Source organism: Schistocerca nitens, chromosome 5, assembly GCF_023898315.1.
Source record: "Schistocerca nitens isolate TAMUIC-IGC-003100 chromosome 5, iqSchNite1.1, whole genome shotgun sequence".
In the NCBI taxonomy this organism is placed as follows: Eukaryota; Metazoa; Arthropoda; class Insecta; order Orthoptera; family Acrididae; genus Schistocerca; species Schistocerca nitens.
The window spans coordinates 291124257-291142418 of NC_064618.1; the positions used below are offsets into that span (position 1 = coordinate 291124257).

Consider the following 18162-nt stretch of genomic DNA (forward strand, 5'->3'; position numbering starts at 1 on the left):
TGCCCCTGTGCTTCTGCAGATAGAACTGGTAGATCTGCAATGTAATTCTTGTTTAAAAGGCAAATTCTATTACATTTAAATTTTCAAAGAGTTTTATGTTGTTTTCCTTGTGAAGAGTTTCCACATCTGTATAATAAGGTTGGAAACATTATATCAGTATTTTGATTAACATATGTTTTCAATCATAAAACTAAATAAGTCAGGATTATGTGGCAACCTCAGTGATGAAAATCTGCAAAACTGCCTGCATCTGTCCACATGCCAACAGTTTCTGCCAGATAAAATTTTATTTTTTACAGCACTTCAGAAGTAATACTAAAAATTTGATTTATTTGTGATCTATGTTAATCATAAATATGAAATATTTTCAAAATCAAGCAGTGGAAACTCCAGGTAGGTAATCAACAATGTAGAAAAAAATACATTCTTACTTACCATAAGAAGAAACGTTTAGTTGTAGACAGGCATGACACTTACATAAAGCTTCCAGCCACTGCCTTCATCAGCGAAAGAGAAACACACACTATTCATAATCACAAGCAAGCAAACACATGTACACATGATCACCAACTCCGGCAGTGTGAGGCGGAATGTTCAGCATCACAGCTGCTGGAATTGGCGGTCATGTGTGCTTGCTTGTGAGTAGAAATGGTGTATGTTTCTCTTTTGATGATGAAGGCTGTGATCAAAAGCTTCATGTAAGTGATTTTTAAGTGTGCATGTCTGCAACTTTATGTGCCTACTTTGCAGTAACTAGCAAAGTAACAACCTGTATTTTCCTTCATTGTAAATATGAAGCAAAGCTGCAAGCCACGTGTGGTTCTTTCGCAGTTTGCCTCCCCCGCTCCTCTTCCTGCTCAGACAGCGTGTCGTGGAGCGGGGAGGGGGTTAGTGTGCAATTGGACTTGCACACATGCATGAGCACTGCATGAGAGCAGAGTTCTTGGCTGTACCTGCACTACATTATTTAAATACACTTTTCAAAAGAGGAGACTCAGCAGAGAATCCACCTAGATGTTTCACTTTTTGAGTGGACGGGCACTATACAGTCAATTGTGTTAAAAGAACCACTGTGACAGCATCTAAGACAGATTGGATAACGTTGTTAGTTGATGCATCTGTGCTGAAGTCCCAGCTGAAGTCCCATGGTCACCTTCAGAGATGTTTGTTTCAAGTTGTAATGAGCCATCACTCTGCAATTACAGCAGATGCATAGCTTCAGGATGGTTCACATTTGCAGGGAAACTAAAATTTTTTGGGCCCCAAGGTCACTGACATGAAGTACAATTAAAAAGAACAGGAGGAAGCTATAGCAAATGTTTGTGAGCCGTATAAATTGTTCTATCAGCTTTATGACACTGGAAGCCAGTAGACAGACTGCTGGTAGACAAGGCAAATTGCAGTTAACTGCTGTGTTAATGTGTATATCTTAAAATAATGCCTGTAATAATCACCCAGACCTGTTCACAAGGCGCCACTCAAATTAAAGGGGAAGGTGGTTAAGACTTGTATTCCAATAGCAGTGGAGAGTAGAACTACTTTCTCAATGTGCTAGTTCTATTTTGCACCAATTGAGACCCGGCGAACTTCCCAGTGATTCCAGTAGAAAATGCTGCATTTAGGATATAAGGCAAAAGTAATCCTCGAAGCTTTTATATAATGACAACTGGCTGAGTGTTTCTGTATCATATGTTCAATCTTGGTCTTTTTTCTCAAATCAGTGCAGGACCACATATTGCCTAATAGCTATCATACAGTTGTCCTTACATATGTAGAAAAAAGCTTGGCATGCTTAATCAGCAATTTTCTCAACACACAAGCCACCTATCACTCTCAAACTGGACTCATTTCATATGAGAACAATGTACAAATGTTTCGTTACATGTGCCTTGACTGATGCTATCTTCTGTTGTCAATTTCTATAATTGCTTTGAAAGAAACATTAATGAACATAACAGCTGCTGTCGCATATGGCTGAGCCAATATGAGTGTACTCATTAGGTTTTGCAATTTGCCGTAGTTCTGCTACAAATGTGTCATGTGTTAAGAGAGCATGAAATTTTGGAAGCTCAAGAGGAAGAAATTGCTTAATAACTCACCTCGCACTTTTTTCTTGGCAGAATAATTATACTGTCTGTCATTGTTTTAAAATCTGTAGGCCCTCGGAGAACTACAGTAAATATGAAAAATAAATCTTGAAACTTGTTCCATTCTTTTAGTATGTATTAATGTTGTGTTGGCTGAAGAGCGAACACCGTGTTACTAGAGGAGGCAAAAATGCACGCGTTTTAGCTCACGCAGGCTGGCGTGAGGTGGGAAGGACTATACTGACGTGAGGTCTGTAACATGACAAGGAATTAGAATTCAGAAAGCGGACGTAGTTAGTTTGATACTTAACTTTAATCCATTAATGATGAACATCGCTCTTGATGGTGCATGAGTCACAATATTATCTGTTCAGAAGACTATTTTACCCAAGAAGACGTCGTCATCGTTTAACGATACAGTAAAGCTGCATGCCCTTGGGAAAATATTATGGCTGGAGTTTACCCTTGCTTTCAGCTGTTCACAGTACCAGCACAGCAAGGCCCTTGTGGTTAGTTTTACAGGGCCAGATCAGTCAATCAGCCAAACTGTTGCCCCTGCAACTACTGAAAAGGCTGCTGCCCCTCTTCAGGAACCATGTTTGTCTGGCCTCTCAACAGATATCCCTCCGTTGTGGTTGCACCTATCGTACGGCTATCTGTATCACTGAGGCATGCAAGGGGGAGGATTGTTACATTATAAATGTCTCATTGTTTACTGAGTCTTCAGAAGAACCATTTTCAAATAAATGGTGTACATTCCATGTTCCCAATCTCATGTCTGTTTTCCAGCTAAAGGTAGTCATTTTTTTCCCCATGTTTCATCCAAGGCATATGTGAAATATTCATAACCTAGGAATTTTTCCATAGCTGTGTTACTAGCCTTGTGAACAGTCCTCAGCCTAGAGGACTGGTCTTTTCTTTCTGTAGGGGTCTTCCTTCTTTAACCTTTGTAGATTACTCTACACAAAACAGGGTAACTGTTGCGGTTCTGGTCCACCTTGACTATATTATTTCTTTGATAAGCCTCATATCTGATGAGCATTCCCCTATCTGCCATCTGGAGAGATGCCCGATGAGAGACCATTAAGTCCACGTGGAATTTTACCTATTGTTGGTGTCCCTAAATGAACCTGAATTCCAGAATGTTTGCATTGGAAAGGACACATCTGAATTTATTCCTTGTCTTTGCATCTTCTCTCCCCCTCCTCCTTGGTCATCCCTCCCCCTCGTCTAACTCTTCCCTCCACACCACCACCACCACCACCACCCCCACCCCTTGGTCGTCCCCTCCCCATCGCCTCACTCTACCCTCCCCCTGCCCCTCGCCCACTCCTGCCGGTCTTCCCTCCCCCCGGTCTTCCCTCCCCCCGGTCTTCCCTCCCCCCGGTCTTCCCTCCCCCCGGTCTTCCCTCCCCCCGGTCTTCCCTCCCCCCGGTCTTCCCTCCCCCCGGTCTTCCCTCCCCCCCGGTCTTCCCTCCCCCCGGTCTTCCCTCCCCCCGGTCTTCCCTCCCCCCCGGTCTTCCCTCCCCCCCGGTCTTCCCTCCCCCCCCGGTCTTCCCTCCCCCCGGTCTTCCCTCCCCCCGGTCTTCCCTCCCCCCCGGTCTTCCCTCCCCCCCGGTCTTCCCTCCCCCCCGGTCTTCCCTCGCCCCCCGGTCTTCCCTCGCCCCCCGGTCTTCCCTCGCCCCCCGGTCTTCCCTCGCCCCCCGGTCTTCCCTCGCCCCCCGGTCTTCCCTCGCCCCCCGGTCTTCCCTCGCCCCCCGGTCTTCCCTCGCCCCCCGGTCTTCCCTCCCCCCCGGTCTTCCCTCCCCCCCGGTCTTCCCTCCCCCCCGGTCTTCCCTCCCCCCCGGTCTTCCCTCCCCCCCGGTCTTCCCTCCCCCCCGGTCTTCCCTCCCCCCGGTCTTCCCTCCCCCCGGTCTTCCCTCCCCCCGGTCTTCCCTCCCCCCCGGTCTTCCCTCCCCCCCGGTCTTCCCTCCCCCCGGTCTTCCCTCCCCCCGGTCTTCCCTCCCCCCCGGTCTTCCCTCCCCCCCGGTCTTCCCTCCCCCCCGGTCTTCCCTCCCCCCCGGTCTTCCCTCCCCCCCGGTCTTCCCTCCCCCCCGGTCTTCCCTCCCCCCCGGTCTTCCCTCCCCCCCGGTCTTCCCTCCCCCCCGGTCTTCCCTCCCCCCCGGTCTTCCCTCCCCCCCGGTCTTCCCTCCCCCCCGGTCTTCCCTCCCCCCCGGTCTTCCCTCCCCCCCGGTCTTCCCTCCCCCACGGTCTTCCCTCCCCCACGGTCTTCCCTCCCCCACGGTCTTCCCTCCCCCACGGTCTTCCCTCCCCCACGGTCTTCCCTCCCCCACGGTCTTCCCTCCCCCACGGTCTTCCCTCCCCCCCGGTCTTCCCTCCCCCCCGGTCTTCCCTCCCCCCCGGTCTTCCCTCCCCCCCGGTCTTCCCTCCCCCCCGGTCTTCCCTCCCCCCCCGGTCTTCCCTCCCCCCCGGTCTTACCTCCCCCCCCGGTCTTACCTCCCCCCCCGGTCTTACCTCCCCCCCCGGTCTTACCTCCCCCCCGGTCTTACCTCCCCCCCGGTCTTACCTCCCCCCCCGGTCTTACCTCCCCCCCGGTCTTACCTCCCCCCCCGGTCTTACCTCCCCCCCCGGTCTTACCTCCCCCCCGGTCTTACCTCCCCCCCGGTCTTACCTCCCCCCCCGGTCTTACCTCCCCCCCCGGTCTTACCTCCCCCCCCGGTCTTACCTCCCCCCCCGGTCTTACCTCCCCCCCCGGTCTTACCTCCCCCCCCGGTCTTACCTCCCCCCCCGGTCTTACCTCCCCCCCCGGTCTTACCTCCCCCCCCGGTCTTACCTCCCCCCCCGGTCTTACCTCCCCCCCCCCGGTCTTACATCCCCCCCCCCGGTCTTACATCCCCCCCCCGGTCTTACATCCCCCCCGGTCTTACATCCCCCCCGGTCTTACATCCCCCCCGGTCTTACATCCCCCCCGGTCTTACATCCCCCCCGGTCTTACATCCCCCCCGGTCTTACATCCCCCCCGGTCTTACATCCCCCCCGGTCTTACCTCCCCCCCGGTCCTTGGTGTCCCCTCCCCCTGCCCTTACCCCACTCCCCCACGGAGTCCGCTCCCACCTACTCCCCCTTGGTGTCCCATTCCCCTGCCCTTCCCCCACTCCCCCACGGTGTCCACTCCCCCACGGTGTCCACTCCCCCACGGTGTCCACTCCCCCACGGTGTCCACTCCCCCACGGTGTCCACTCCCCCACGGTGTCCACTCCCCCACGGTGTCCACTCCCCCACGGTGTCCACTCCCCCACGGTGTCCACTCCCCCACGGTGTCCACTCCCCCACGGTGTCCACTCCCCCACGGTGTCCACTCCCCCACGGTGTCCACTCCCCCACGGTGTCCACTCCCCCACGGTGTCCACTCCCCCACGGTGTCCACTCCCCCACGGTGTCCACTCCCCCACGGTGTCCACTCCCCCACGGTGTCCACTCCCCCACGGTGTCCACTCCCCCACGGTGTCCACTCCCCCACGGTGTCCACTCCCCCACGGTGTCCACTCCCCCACGGTGTCCACTCCCCCACGGTGTCCACTCCCCCACGGTGTCCACTCCCCCACGGTGTCCACTCCCCCACGGTGTCCACTCCCCCACGGTGTCCACTCCCCCACGGTGTCCACTCCCCCACGGTGTCCACTCCCCCACGGTGTCCACTCCCCCACGGTGTCCACTCCCCCACGGTGTCCACTCCCCCACGGTGTCCACTCCCCCACGGTGTCCACTCCCCCACGGTGTCCACTCCCCCACGGTGTCCACTCCCCCACGGTGTCCACTCCCCCACGGTGTCCACTCCCCCACGGTGTCCACTCCCCCACGGTGTCCACTCCCCCACGGTGTCCACTCCCCCACGGTGTCCACTCCCCCACGGTGTCCACTCCCCCACGGTGTCCACTCCCCCACGGTGTCCACTCCCCCACGGTGTCCACTCCCCCACGGTGTCCACTCCCCCACGGTGTCCACTCCCCCACGGTGTCCACTCCCCCACGGTGTCCACTCCCCCACGGTGTCCACTCCCCCACGGTGTCCACTCCCCCACGGTGTCCACTCCCCCACGGTGTCCACTCCCCCACGGTGTCCACTCCCCCACGGTGTCCACTCCCCCACGGTGTCCACTCCCCCACGGTGTCCACTCCCCCACGGTGTCCACTCCCCCACGGTGTCCACTCCCCCACGGTGTCCACTCCCCCACGGTGTCCACTCCCCCACGGTGTCCACTCCCCCACGGTGTCCACTCCCCCACGGTGTCCACTCCCCCACGGTGTCCACTCCCCCACGGTGTCCACTCCCCCACGGTGTCCACTCCCCCACGGTGTCCACTCCCCCACGGTGTCCACTCCCCCACGGTGTCCACTCCCCCACGGTGTCCACTCCCCCACGGTGTCCACTCCCCCACGGTGTCCACTCCCCCACGGTGTCCACTCCCCCACGGTGTCCACTCCCCCACGGTGTCCACTCCCCCACGGTGTCCACTCCCCCACGGTGTCCACTCCCCCACGGTGTCCACTCCCCCACGGTGTCCACTCCCCCACGGTGTCCACTCCCCCACGGTGTCCACTCCCCCACGGTGTCCACTCCCCCACGGTGTCCACTCCCCCACGGTGGCCACTCCCCCACGGTGGCCACTCCCCCACGGTGGCCACTCCCCCACGGTGGCCACTCCCCCACGGTGGCCACTCCCCCACGGTGGCCACTCCCCCACGGTGGCCACTCCCCCACGGTGGCCACTCCCCCACGGTGGCCACTCCCCCACGGTGGCCACTCCCCCACGGTGGCCACTCCCCCACGGTGGCCACTCCCCCACGGTGGCCACTCCCCCACGGTGGCCACTCCCCCACGGTGGCCACTCCCCCACGGTGGCCACTCCCCCACGGTGGCCACTCCCCCACGGTGGCCACCCCACCTCCGCTACGCCCCACCCACTGCCCCTCCACCTCTCAATTCAGGCTCCATCATTATATGCAACAATAAGAAAGACTGAGTCTCCTAAAATTAAATGAATTCCATCTGGGCCTTAGTTGATATGAATTGGATACAGAGTCAACTATTGATTTTTGTAAATGAAGTTGTATAATAATTTCTATATACCAGAATTGGCTTAGGACGGCTGTTTCAAATGTGTGGATATCCCCAGGTTCAAGTGAACAGCTTCTGTTGAAACAAGTGTACCATCAAAATTATTTGTACAATGATGGGGCCTTGCTTAGTGATGTTAACACATCAATAGCCAATTCCAGCCACTTGGCATTTCAGTTTTAGTACAGTTCTCAGATATTTTTCCAAGAAGGTTCGGCACTAATATTAGGAAAAGTTATACAGCTTGTCTTTTCAAGAGCTTTCGAATGTTGTTAAAATGTGTATTATTTCATTAAAAAATATACTTGCTTCATATCTTAGTTGATATAAGAGTTAAGAGAATTAAAGTTGCATCCCACTATCCATAGGAAAAGGGGGGGGGGGGGGGAAGTGAGTGAGAGAGAGAGAGAGAGAGAGAGAGAGAGAGAGAGAGAGAGAGAGAGAGATTATTTGTAAACGCAAATGCTTGTCTTCAGTAGGTTATTGTACACTTTTTTATGGGTGCATGTCCCTGTAGTATGCATGTGTGCATGTTGGTTTTCAGGCAAGAAGTGTTGAAATCTTTGCCGCAAGGAGTCCCTCTGTCTTCTGTTCAGTTCACACCTACACCTACATCTGCACATTACGTCAGTCGTGAATTGTACCTTACACCACAAGTTTGCGTGCATCCCAAGTAAGTGGTTTTTAGACTGTTCCTCTCTTTGTTTGCTTTGTAGTTTTAAATACTTTCTTCTGGACCTGGTTCCTTTTCCTTAGTAGCTGTATTTTTTCATGTATCACATGTAACTTACGCCTTAAGATTACTTAATAAAAACAGATTTAGATATGAGGGCCTCTTTTTAAAGAACCTCCGATAGGCTATAAATAAGACAAGTTCATAGAAAACAATTATTTTATTAGAAAAAGATTTTTTACACTAGTGGTTACTTTTCAACGTAATCACCGTAAAGATTGAGCCATTTATCGTACCTGTGGACAAGCTTTGCAATACCTCTCTTCAAAAAATGTTACTGCCAATTATTTCAAACGAGCATTGATGTTGTTTTGAAGATCTTTGTTGGTTTGAAACTGCTGCCCTCCTAGCCATGTCTTCAGTTCATGGAAAAGGTGAAAGTTGCTGGGTGCCAGGTCAGGACTGTATGGTGGATGATCAAAAATGTCCCATTGAAATTGTTCGAGGAGCCGTTGGGTTGTGCCAGCGGTGTGTGGACGAGCATTGTCATGGATCAACACAATTCCTGAAGATAGCATTCCTCTTAATTTGTTTTGAATGGCTCTCTGCAAACGTCGTAAAGTTTCACAATAAACAGCAGCATTGATAGTGGTTCCGGGCTGCATAAACTCTACAAGCAGCACTCCTTTATGGTCCCACAACATGGTAGCCATAACCTTTCTGTTGTTGAATCTTTGAATTTTTTGGGTTTGTTTGGTGAATTTGGATGCATCCATTGTTGTGATTGTTGTTTTGTTTCTGGTGTGTCATTGTATCCAAGTTTCATCTCCAGTAACAGTTAATTTCAAAAAGTTCTCTTCTTCATCATGATAATGGTCAAGAAAATTCAAAGCTGACACCATTCCGTGACTTTTGTGGGCCTCTTTCAACATTTTTTGGAACCCAACGAGCACCAAGTTTTTTGTAGCCTGAATATTCAGTAATGACAGAGTGTACAACAGATCTTGAAACTTCTGAATTTTCCATAGACAAAGGAGTTACGGTGAACCTACGATTTTGTCTAACCATTCTGTTAACTCGTTCAACTAGGTCGACTGTAGCGACAAACTTGTGTCCTTGGCCCCCTTCATCATGCATGTCATTTCAGCCATCTTCAAATTTTCAGCACGATTCACACAAAACACCATCAGTCGTGAAGTTATCACCGTACACTCGCTCATTCTCCGATGAATTTCTGCTGCGCTATTCCCTTCTGCTTGCAGAAACAGAATTACACTTTGTAATTCACACTTGGCGGGAGCAACAATGACAGCAGCCACGTTTACGTGGCTGTAGTGCAATGCAGACTGATGCCTTGAGGTCGGCAATGGCGGAGTGTGTAGTGCGAGAGTTGCGCAGTAGCCTACAGCGCGTGTCCACTTTCTGCCATTTGCGTAGCTTCTGTACTAAGTGATCGGAGGTTGAAGAAAAAACGGCCCTCGTATTTAATTTCTTGGCTTATAGGATTGAACATTTACTCCATTTGGACTCATGGATAGGTAATTTAATAATTTTTTTTAGGAACTGAGATGCTGGTGAGTATGTAGCTGTGTCTGTGTGTGTGTGTGTGTGTGTGTGTGTGTGTGTGTGTGTGTGTGTGTCACTTCAGTTTTGTTTATAAATACAGTAACACATTGCTTCTGAAGCCATAGCCACAGCATTTCATGATGCCCAAGGTGGTGTGAATATCTCTTCACTGCTTCCTTTATTACTCTGTGAAATTATTATGGTCTGCCAGGCTGGGGGAGATAATGTTAAGAACAATTTACATTGGGATTGCCCACAGGAGATGATGTACTTGGTCTAACCTTGTTAAGTCCAGATGTAATACCACTTTATAAATCTCAAATTTGGTGATAGCTGAAGGGTGAGAGAATGGATTAAAATGTAGTTCATTATCTAGTTTTGTAATTGGGAATCATTTCTAAGATGTTAGCTTTGAGACAGTCTTTTGATTTGGACAACTTGTGCAAGAAGCACAGTGTGAATGTTGTTCAGCTTTTGTGCAGGGTATCTATTTCTCAGATAACATGCATAGTGGAAACATCATGAAGACTGTCAGTGTGATCCAAATATTTAAAACAAATGAAAGAAATACAGAAAAAAGGAAAGAAACATGTGTATGCTTACTGTGTACTTTAACTGACAGCAAACTAATCATTCTGATGAAATTAAACTGCCTGAATAACTAACAACTTAATCTTGAAAACTATGTGAGAATTTTCCCACAAGTTAAAAGGATTGGGAATCTTAAAGTAAACAGGACTCCTTAAAGCACCAGAATGATGGCTTATATCAGGAATTAGGCATGCAAAAACTTTACTTGAAAAACTTCTTGCTACTTCATGTAGGAGAAACCACTGAAACATCTTCTCAGATAACAAAAGAGAGTAAAACACTGCTGTGGCATGCAGGTACAAATTAGCTGTCCAAATAGATAATATAATGAAAGTGGTTGTCTGTCAGTATGGCCTCTAGTATGACTTCAAAAACTGAAGAGGGTGCATAATGTTCAGTTTGGGCACACTTTGCTAGCAAACCACAGACTCGTAGATGTCGGACCCTTATGGGAGGGCATGGTATAGTTTGGCTTGGGTTAGGACACTTAGAAGAATGCAGAAGCAAATGTGAACACTGTCTATAAGACCATTAAATTGTGAGACAGAATTTCTGACCAGTACTTGCGTTCAGGAGGCAATATTCAATACTTCTCTCTCTCTCTCTCTCTCTCTCTCTCTCTCACACACACACACACACACACACACACACACACACACACACACACACACACGCGCACACAGAATGGCACGAGACCTCCAAATACAAAAAAGGATTATACCAAAAGTGGACCTGGTGCTGATTCCTAATGTCGGGAGTACCAATATCCCCCCCCCCCCCGCCACACACACACACACACACACACACACTAGTCATGGCTGTTACAGGAAGCATTTACATCACATTAGTCTAGTTGCTGTGGCTGTGTTGAAGAGATTGTCAGTCATACCCTTTTTTGGTTGCACGAACAGATACAATGCTACAAGTCACCTCCTACATTGTTGGCACGTCATTGGTTGCTGTTTCTGACATATCACTGTACTGCTCAGCTCAAATGATTGAGAATCTATCACCATTGATATGTGTCTTTATTGGAAGAGCATGTGAACTAACTGATTCTACTGTACTTTCGTGTTTATGATGGTATATTAAAACCTTATATGTGTGATAATGATCCTGCTCAGATGCCAAAATAAAATAAGAAAAGTAAAGGTACATGACACTATCCTAACTTCCATGGAGAAGTTTGGTGGTGGGGGGAGATTGCTTGGGAGAGGTTAAAATAGAAGGGCAGGTCACTCAGGCCCCAGATTGAGAGGGACGCACCTGTAGTGAGGACTATACTAGTGATCTTTGTCTACATCAGCCCTAACTACAGATGGATAGTATCATCCTGGGGTCTAAGTGACTTTCTCTTCCTTTTTAACCTCCCCCAAGCAATAACCCTCTCCTCTCTGGGGGAGGAGCATATACTATTCACCTACATTACATGTTCACTTTGTAGAGTGAGTTTTTCACTTTGCAGCGGAGTGTGCGCTGATATGAAACTTCCTGGCAGATTAAAACTGTGTGCCGGACCGAGACTCGAACTCGGGACCTTTGATTTTCGCGGGCAAGTGCTCTACCAACTGAGCTACCCAAGCACGACTCACGCCCCGTCCTCACAGCTTCACTTCTGCCAGTACCTCATCTCCTACCTTCCAAAGGTTCGCAGGAGAGCTTCTGCAAAGTTTGGAAGGTAGGAGACGAGGTACTGGCAGAAGTGAAGCTGTGAGGACGGGGTGTGAATGTGCTTGGGTAGCTCAGTTGGTAGAGCACTTGCCCGCAGAAGTCAAAGGTCCAGAGTTCGAGTCTCAGTCCAGCACACAGTTTTAATCTGCCAGGAAGTTTCATGTTCACTTTCATTGCATTGTCCCACTAGCCATGGGTCTGGCGTCTCTTTCTGAGGCAGGAATCAATTCTTAACGTCACCTTAATATGAAGGAGAAACTAACTAAAATTCACATTCTGATTAACTAATGTACCAGACCAGTAATTATTAATCCAATTCATGGACTTAATCTGTGTCTGGTGCAATTCCCACTCACAAGCTTTGTTTCTGACCGTAATACTATATGAGCAGGTTTTAAAAGGCATTGTGAGTGATTCAGAGAAATATTCAGCAGTGTCTAGATCTGTAAGAGCAAACAAACAAACAATGAATGAACATACATGTAAGTAGAAGAAATGGGGACAAATAAGAACCAAAATGGGGAAGAGGCTAAGTGTTCTAGAGAATTTTTATTTTTTCAATAAAATTTTCCCGAGTATCTGACTCCATCATGTTGTTGTGAAGACTAATGTGTGGTATTTACTGCCAGGATAATCACATTCCCTATCTGATCAGAAGTATGCAGGCAGCTCCATGTAATGTGTAGCTGACTGTTAGATGTCATAAGAGGTGAACCTGCAAGTATAAAAGGGGGCAGGGAGTATCATGTTGTTGGCAAAGAAGCAGTAACAGTAGAAATGGTCACACAGGAGAGCTCAGTGACTTTGAATGTGGACTTGTCATTGGATGTTACCTGAGTACTAAATCCATCAGGGACATTGCAACCCTTCGATAGGTGCCCAAGTCAATTGTTAATGAAATTGTGAAGTGGAAAGGAATGACCACAGGTAAACCAAGACTAGGCACATCTCATGCACTCATGTTTAGCTTTGCACAGGTTGGTAGTAAAAGATCACATGAAACCAGTGGAAGGAATCACCTTTGATTTCCAAGTTTCTACCAGCAGTTCAGTTAGTCCAGTGACTGTGCAAAAGGAGCAGGAATAATGGTCAAGCAGCTCCTCATTTCTGTAGTCAGTACTAAGGAACATTTGAGGTGATGTAATGAGCAACACCTCTGGACAAAGGATGACTGGAAAGAGTGATTTGAACCATGCTATACCTGGTGGCAATCTGATTGAAGGACTTGACTTTGGTGAACGCCTGGAAAACATTGCTTGCCATCATGTCTAGTGCCAAAAGAAAAGTACAGGGGAGGTGGTGTTATGGTGTGGTGGTGTTCTTTGTGGTTAGATTGTGGTCCCCTTATTGCATCCAAGAAAATGGAAATGAATATATTTTGCAGTATCACAGATGATCTGCTAAGTTGCAGACAGGCACAACGGAAAGCTTTCACCCAAAGCCTTTGACCGCTATCCCCAACAGTTCCGATTGAATATCATCATTTTATTTATTTTTTATACTCTTATGCACATAAAACAAATAAACCAGTGACTAATGTTTTACAGCTATACATGGTAGTAACTTTGTGAACTTGTGGCATCAGTTACTGCTAATCATTTTACAGTTGAACATAGTTTAAAAAAATACAAAACATATATGTTCAAATACATATTAATATTTTTTATTAAAACCATTATTATTATTATTATTATTATTATTATTATTATTAAGTAGAATTTGAACCGACAGGAATGTTACTATAAGTCGCCATAGAGTTTCATATACAAATCAATTATAATTTACACAATTTGATATTAATACTAATAAACTATCCAGTACGTCATATAATAAAGTGGAAAATAAATTGCCTTTATCTCCAGAAACTTTGTAGTTACCCGTATATGCATTCTAAGAGTAGTGTAATCATAGCTGAGTCATTATTGTCAGATCAGTGTGCCTGTTGGGATCAGTGCATAGTAGCCGGATCCCAATTATTTCTAAACAGTTCCCAAAACTGGGTGTTTTTTGAGGCCACCTGCTCATTAAACAATGCCACATGAGATGACGCATGATGGCAGAAGATTCCAAACTCCTCCAACAGGTCATGCATCTTCCCTTCTCGCATGGATGGAGCATCCTCGTGTGTGAGGACAAAACTGGTACACTTTCAAGGAGGTGCACAGTGAAGTTAATTTTTCTGTTGCATTTTGACGATCTAATGCGACATGTTCACTGAACCTGGCTTCCAGCCATCTACCAATTTGTCCCACATAGCAAGCATTGCAGTCAAGACATTCAATTCTATAGTCACGTGACTTATGGAAAAGATTTTTTTATGCTATTTTTTAAAATTCTACCCAAGTTACCCGTAATAGAAAATGCCACATTTACTTTGTTTTCTAAAAATGGAAGGCCACTCTGTCACTAATTTTACCATAGTATTGTAAACAAATGTTCTTATCACTGATATCGTCACCTCTATTCAAACTATTTTCTTTCTGCCTTTTGTTCACCATGTTGTTACCCATGCCATTGACATAATTATGCCCGTAATTATTGAATTTGGTTATATAACTGTCCTTAGCTCAGTTTTGGGAACTATTTAAAAATCATTGGGATTCAGCTATTATGCACCGGTCCCAATACACACATACTGATCTGACAATAACGGTTACACTCCTGCTAGGAAGCATATGAGCACGAAGTTTCTGGAGAAAAAATGTAATGTATTTCCCATGATATTACATGATGTAGATGATAGTTAATTAATTTTAACACTGAACTGTGTAAATTGTAATGGCTCTGTATACTAAACTCATAACAGAGAACATTTTAAAGCAGAAAGATCCCTGGCCCTTCAACATACTACTGATGGTACGACAGCTTATAGTACCCCTCCCACCTGTTCCAATTATTTTAACTGTACTTAGTATATAGCAAGGTTTTAATTTAAAAAATTATTAGCTTAGGTATTTGCTAATTACCACCATATATAACTGTAAAACATTAATTTCTGGTTTTAGTTACAACTACCATATTTTGTTTTATGTACATATTTTTAAAAATATATAAAATAAAATGATAAAACATATGTATTGTAAATTAAATTTAATACATATTTTCAATGCATCACACATGTGAGGAGGACACTGTAGATTTGTATGACATACACTGAAGCCAGCTGTGGTGTAATTATAAACAGTGGCCTCAATGTTAACTCAACCTCTGACATGACTAGTCCAGTTGGGACTACATGCATTTACAAGTGGTTTTAATGTTTTATTTCACATTTACTGGTATTTGTTTTATGACTCACTTACATTTAAAGCTTATGCAACAATTCATTTAATAAGGCATGCATGTTACTTTATTGTAACTGGTTCTTCACATTTTTTTTGGCACTGAATATGACCACACAGTGACTGAAATATAGATATGCAATAAACATCATTTGCAACTGATTGTTGTACCCTTTACTACTAGAAATAATTTCTGCAGTCTTCACTTTTTGATGTGCATCACTGATCTGGTATACTTCTTAGCTAATGTGTATTGGTCCAGATTCTGTCACTTCGAGCAAGGGTAGCATACCTCGCTTTCCTGTCCCCATCATAAACTGTATGTTTGCATGCTATCGATTAAAAAATAGTGAAAATTATACAGTTCCTCTTTACTGTTGGCACATGATGAAAGCACCATCTACATACTGAAGACAGCATTTGAGTTGGAACAGTACAGATTCAAAGATTCACTGCTCCAGTCTATACCACTGCACGACAAAAGCCGCAAAAGATTACGCTTTTGCTTAACTTTCATGTTATTTAAGTGTGTTACAATATCCAAAAGGCATGCTGACCTTTTCTTGTTAGTCAAAAAACTTTATGATCAGAATTTCCCTTAGATATTGTATGAGGTCACAACTGCACATAAAACCCATACTTTCCTTCTTAGGTGAATTTTCATTGTGTATGTATTTATTTACCAGAAAATTTTGTATACATTTGATATTGTGTTTTATAACTGGAATTTTTCTATGATATGTGACTGAACTTATCTGCAATATTAACAACATTAAAGTTCTTAAGACCAAGCTAGAAATTTATTTATAAAAAAATGAGTGCTTAAAAGAGTTATGTTGCCCCTCCCAGCAGATTAAAATATCAAGTACTGGCTGTGCTCACATGTCAGTAGTTTTGTTGTGATGAGTGAGGATGAGTAAATGCAATAACATCAGCTGCCCGCATATGTGTGTCTGTTTGGGGTAGCGTAGCTTGTGATGTGTGCCCTACCCCAACGCACAATTTGGTGGACAGGCAGCATCACTGCCAAGCAGTGCATGCAGAGGGGCTTGGACAGGAGTGTACATCTTTGTAGCTTGCCATTGAAGTAACTATACACTATGCAACCAATTTAATAATTTATGTGGTTTATGTTTACTGAAGTAAAGATGGTAGATCCCCAGCTTCACCCTCTTGGGGCCATTCTTTTTTACTTTCTAAAGTAGCCTATGTTCCTTCTCAGGGCTCAAGCTACCACCATACCAAATTTCATTGAAATTGGTTTGGCAGTTTAGTTATGAAAACATACCAGACAGTTACTTTCACATTTATGGTAATAGTATGTATTTGGGGAAACATTTGTGGATGAAATGTCTTTCCTTGGATGCCAATCTTAATTAACGATTCCTTGGCTGTGTCAGTGCTGCTTATCTTTAATGAACACAAAACTTTACTTAAATTCTTAGAAACACACTGTTTAGAGTTAAAACGTGCTAAGATTGTAAAATCAAATTTTGAAGGTGACACAGATTCTTAAAATTCTGACTTCTCTTGATTCTATTGCAGTTTTATTAACAAAATGTAAACTGTGAACAAGAAAGGCTGTGGGGACCAAACGGTATAAAGAATCCAACTTTAAGATAGCTATAGAACAATGAAACAACCATGTAATTGGTAATTGTACAGGTAAAAATTTAATTTCCCAGAAAGGAAAAGGTACTGACAGTGTAACAACACAAGTACATTGTTGTGTGTCTAAAACTTCATAGATTTTTACAAAACCCTACTGTCAAATATGCTGTCTTCAAAATTGGGTTTGTGTGTAATGCCGTGACTGCAGGAGTGTGTGTTTTGGTTTTTGGTTGTCTGCGTGAATGTGTGTGTACTATTGCCACCCCACCCCCCCTTTTTTTTTTTTTTTTTTTTTTTTTTTTTTTTTTTTTTTTTTAAGGGAAGAAGAAGAAGCAGTAGCTAATGCTTGAAAGGTAGCCAGAATGCTGTTTTCTGTTGTGTGTTTCTGTATTCCATGCATCGATTGTTTAAATATTGTTATTTAAGAAATATTTTTGTTATAGTCCAACTACAAAGTCAAGAAGCCCAGTAAATAAACCAAGAAACCGAAAATTATTTCCACAGAAGATTCAAGATAAGTATGTTTATTTTTGTGTTGAATGTATACTTTTTAAACTGTTTAAATATTTCTACTTGCAAATCTTTCTTTTCTTCTTTTGAAGTTTTCTCCTTTTGGTTTCCATTTTCTGTGCATATTCTTAAAACTATTCAATACCTAAAAGTAAGAATTAAGGTATACATTTATTTTCTCATGTCTGTAATTATATGCAAATATAATTCTGTATCTGCATACATACTCGGCAAACTACTGTGAATTGCATGGCAGAAGGTACTTAGCATTGTACCACATGTTACAATCACATATGCAGCATGGAAGAATGACTGCTTTAATGGCTCTGTGCAGGCTGTAATTAATATAAAAGATTCTTCACTTTGTAGGTAAGCTTTCATGTGATAATTGGTGCCTCTCTTCATGTATCTGCTGCTTAAGATCTCAGCATTTTCTTAAGCCAAACAAGCCAGTGACCATTCATGCTGCCCTTCTTTGTGTACATCCAATATATCCCCTGCCTGTCACATTTGGTACAGGTTTCATACACGTGAGCAAATTTCTAAGAGGAGATTCGTGGGTGTTTTGTAAGCAATCTCCCTTGACTGACAGCGTTTTCCCAGTATCATACCAATGAACTGAAATCTACCACCTGTTTTCAGTTTAGCCTATGTGATCATTCCGTTTCATATCCCCTCAAATTGTTACTCCGATATTTCTATGAATTGGTTGGTTCCGGTTGAAACTCATTCATTTTGTAGTCATAAGGCACTACTTTCCTGCATTTTTTGAAATGCACTGTGTTGTATGTGTCTACATTTAAAGCAAGTTCCCAATGTTTGCACTGTTTGGAATCTTAACTAGATCTGAGTAGATACTTGTGCACCACTTTTCACATAGTTCTTCATTATAGATAACTGTATCATATGCAAAGAAATATGAAGTTACTATTTAGTATTGTCTGCTAATTCATTTACATACAGAGTCTGTCAAATATCTATACATCTGCTGTCACACTGTATCTGGATATTGATATTGACAAGAAATTTAAATTCAGATTATGTTGTAGTATGG

General features: G+C 45.4%; 1 protein-coding gene across 5 annotated transcripts in view; it reads left to right on the plus strand.

Annotated features, from left to right (window-relative positions):
• The window catches only part of LOC126259817 (uncharacterized), a 97119-nt gene that overhangs the window by 65750 nt on the left and 13207 nt on the right, over window positions 1-18162 (plus strand). For 4 of the 5 annotated variants that reach the window (XM_049956855.1, XM_049956856.1, XM_049956859.1 and 1 more), the window contains 2 exons: window positions 7750-7878; window positions 17042-17116. In XM_049956855.1, the coding sequence (XP_049812812.1) occupies window positions 7750-7878; window positions 17042-17116 (204 nt within the window). The remainder of the gene's footprint in view (window positions 1-7749; window positions 7879-17041; window positions 17117-18162) is intronic. The other variant, XM_049956857.1, reaches the window with a different exon arrangement.